The 2,189-nt window shown below is 41.4% G+C and overlaps 1 protein-coding gene across 1 annotated transcript in view; it reads right to left on the bottom strand.

Moving 5' to 3' along the window:
* Window positions 1-46: 46 nt before the first annotated feature.
* The window catches only part of LOC106532930 (protein starmaker-like), a 9,525-nt gene continuing 7,382 nt past the window's right edge, over window positions 47-2,189 (bottom strand). The window contains exons 2-3 of the mRNA XM_014029104.1: window positions 209-949; window positions 47-57 (exon numbers count right to left, since the gene is read on the bottom strand). Coding sequence (XP_013884558.1) covers window positions 47-57; window positions 209-949 — 752 coding nt within the window. The remainder of the gene's footprint in view (window positions 58-208; window positions 950-2,189) is intronic.

A 2,189-nucleotide genomic window follows, 5' to 3' on the forward strand; every position in this document is an offset into this window, starting at 1 on the left:
GGTTTCTGTCCTGTGTGGATTCTCATGTGTCTGTTTAAATGGCTCTTTACAGTAAACCTTCGATCACACAGATCACAAAAAAATGGTTTCTGTCCTGTGTGGATTCTCATGTGTCTGTTTAAATGGCTCTTTGTGGTAAACCTTCTCCCACACAGCTCACAACAAAATGGTTTCTGTCCTGTGTGGCTTCTCATGTGTCTGTTTAAACTGCCCTTTCTTGTAAACCTTCGATCACACAGCTCACAACAAAATGGTTTCTGTCCTGTGTAGATTCTCATGTGTGTGTTTAAATGGCTCTTTGTGGTAAACCTTCTCCAACACAGCTCACAACGCAACAACTTCTGTTCATTGTTGTTGATTTTTACACCTGATTCAGGAACCCTGCTGGGAGAAGACTCACAGTCTTCATCAGTGTCTTCAGGTTTTGACACAGAGTCTGCTACGTGTTTCAGTTGAGAGTCAGGATTGTTCACATCATTATCCTCTTCATCATCCTCACTGACTTCAGTTTCTGAGGAGTCAGAATCCTCTTCATCATCCTCACTGACTTCAGTTTCTGAGGAGTCAGAATCCTCTTCATCATTCTCACTGACTTCAGTTTCTGAGGAGTCAGAATCCTCTTCATCATCCTCACTGACTTCAGTTTCTGAGGAGTCAGAATCCTGAGCTGAGTTGCTGGTTGGAAGATCTCTGACTTCAGCTTGGTGTTGATGAAGCTGTAAGAACAGAGGTTTATCTTCATCATCCTCATGCTTCAATGGAACTGCAGTGAATTTAAAGCTGGTGACATCAGTCTCCTCCTTCACAATGAGCTGCTCTGCTCTCAGACTAGTGCACAGTTCCTCCTCTTCCTCTTTTATGTGGAGGTGTTCTTGGTCCTGCTGGTCCACATCAGGCTTCTGTTCTTCAGGAKYTTCTTTAATCAGCAGCTGAACACCTTCAGGAACCACTGAAACACAGGAACAGGACATTAAAGGAGAACTGTAGCTTTATATTCAGAGTGGCACATAAGTGGTGCGCAGGTACGCATGCGCGGTCAAAAAAGGAAAAAACGCACAAGATGTAACGTCATAAAGCTCCCTTGCATACCTAAGATTGTACCTGGTTGTCTGTCAAAACAACAGTTAGCAGGGCTCTAGAGTTCAACCAGTTTGGTCACAAATGCAACATGATTTCTTTAAAAAAGTTTTTTTTTTAAATCCAGCAGCATTGGTGTGAATGGATCGTCCAGAGCCGTTTTGTCCAATCAGAGCAGAACAGGGAGGGACTTTCAGTGAGAGCAGGTTTGGTTGAAGCAGTGGACCGGCTCGACTCAAGCTGCTGCAGCGACTCGATCAGTCCTGGCTTCTCCTCTCCTCCTGCACTCTGCTCCTGAACTACCAGACTTTGGTCTGTAAAACCTAACTTTATATTAAATATATGTTCAGAATGTTGTTATCAAACAGATCTGTCCAACTCTGTGAGTGACTAAACTCTCTCCTCCTTAGAGACTGCTGTATGAGCGCTTCGCTGCGCGCAGCTGTCTGTGAGATTCACTGAGTTTTTCTAATAAAACCACATTAACTCTAACAGAACATTTGTTTGCCCCATATTAAAGCAAAGATGATTCTCTGTTCAACACCCCAGTCAAAATTTATATGTGTTAAAAAATAAATAAAAACAACTTGTCATGTTCTCTAGGTGGGTTTTAAATGTTATTTTAATTTATCATAAAGATCCACAAATTTCATTCACAATTTTATCAAAAAAAAAAAACATTCTTGATTTGCTAAACTTGTTTATATTTAGGACCATACTGTGACACAGCTGCTCTGGGATAAATGTAATATAAATGAATTTATAAAATGTCTTTTAAAAAAATAAATCAGTCTAACAAATAAAACATTTGTATGTTTTAAGTTCAGGGCCGGTGCTCCGCCCACGCACACCACGCACTGCGTGTGGGGCACCAGTTGCCCATGGTGGGCACAAAAAAATCAGGTTCATGAAAAAGATCCTCATGACAACAACAAATTTAAAGCATGTTTAGATAACCTGTAAGCAATGCAAAACTAACATATTTGCTCAAGAAAAAAAAGTTGAATCTAAAATGTGTGAAGAAACCCCTTTGCCAACGTTCTTTGGGCCCACCCCATCTCTCGAAGTGGTACGTTCCATTGGCGTCACACAGCAGGTGAGCCGAACAGACC

Source organism: Austrofundulus limnaeus, unplaced genomic scaffold (genome assembly GCF_001266775.1).
Source record: "Austrofundulus limnaeus strain Quisiro unplaced genomic scaffold, Austrofundulus_limnaeus-1.0 Scaffold854, whole genome shotgun sequence".
Taxonomy (NCBI): Eukaryota; Metazoa; Chordata; class Actinopteri; order Cyprinodontiformes; family Rivulidae; genus Austrofundulus; species Austrofundulus limnaeus.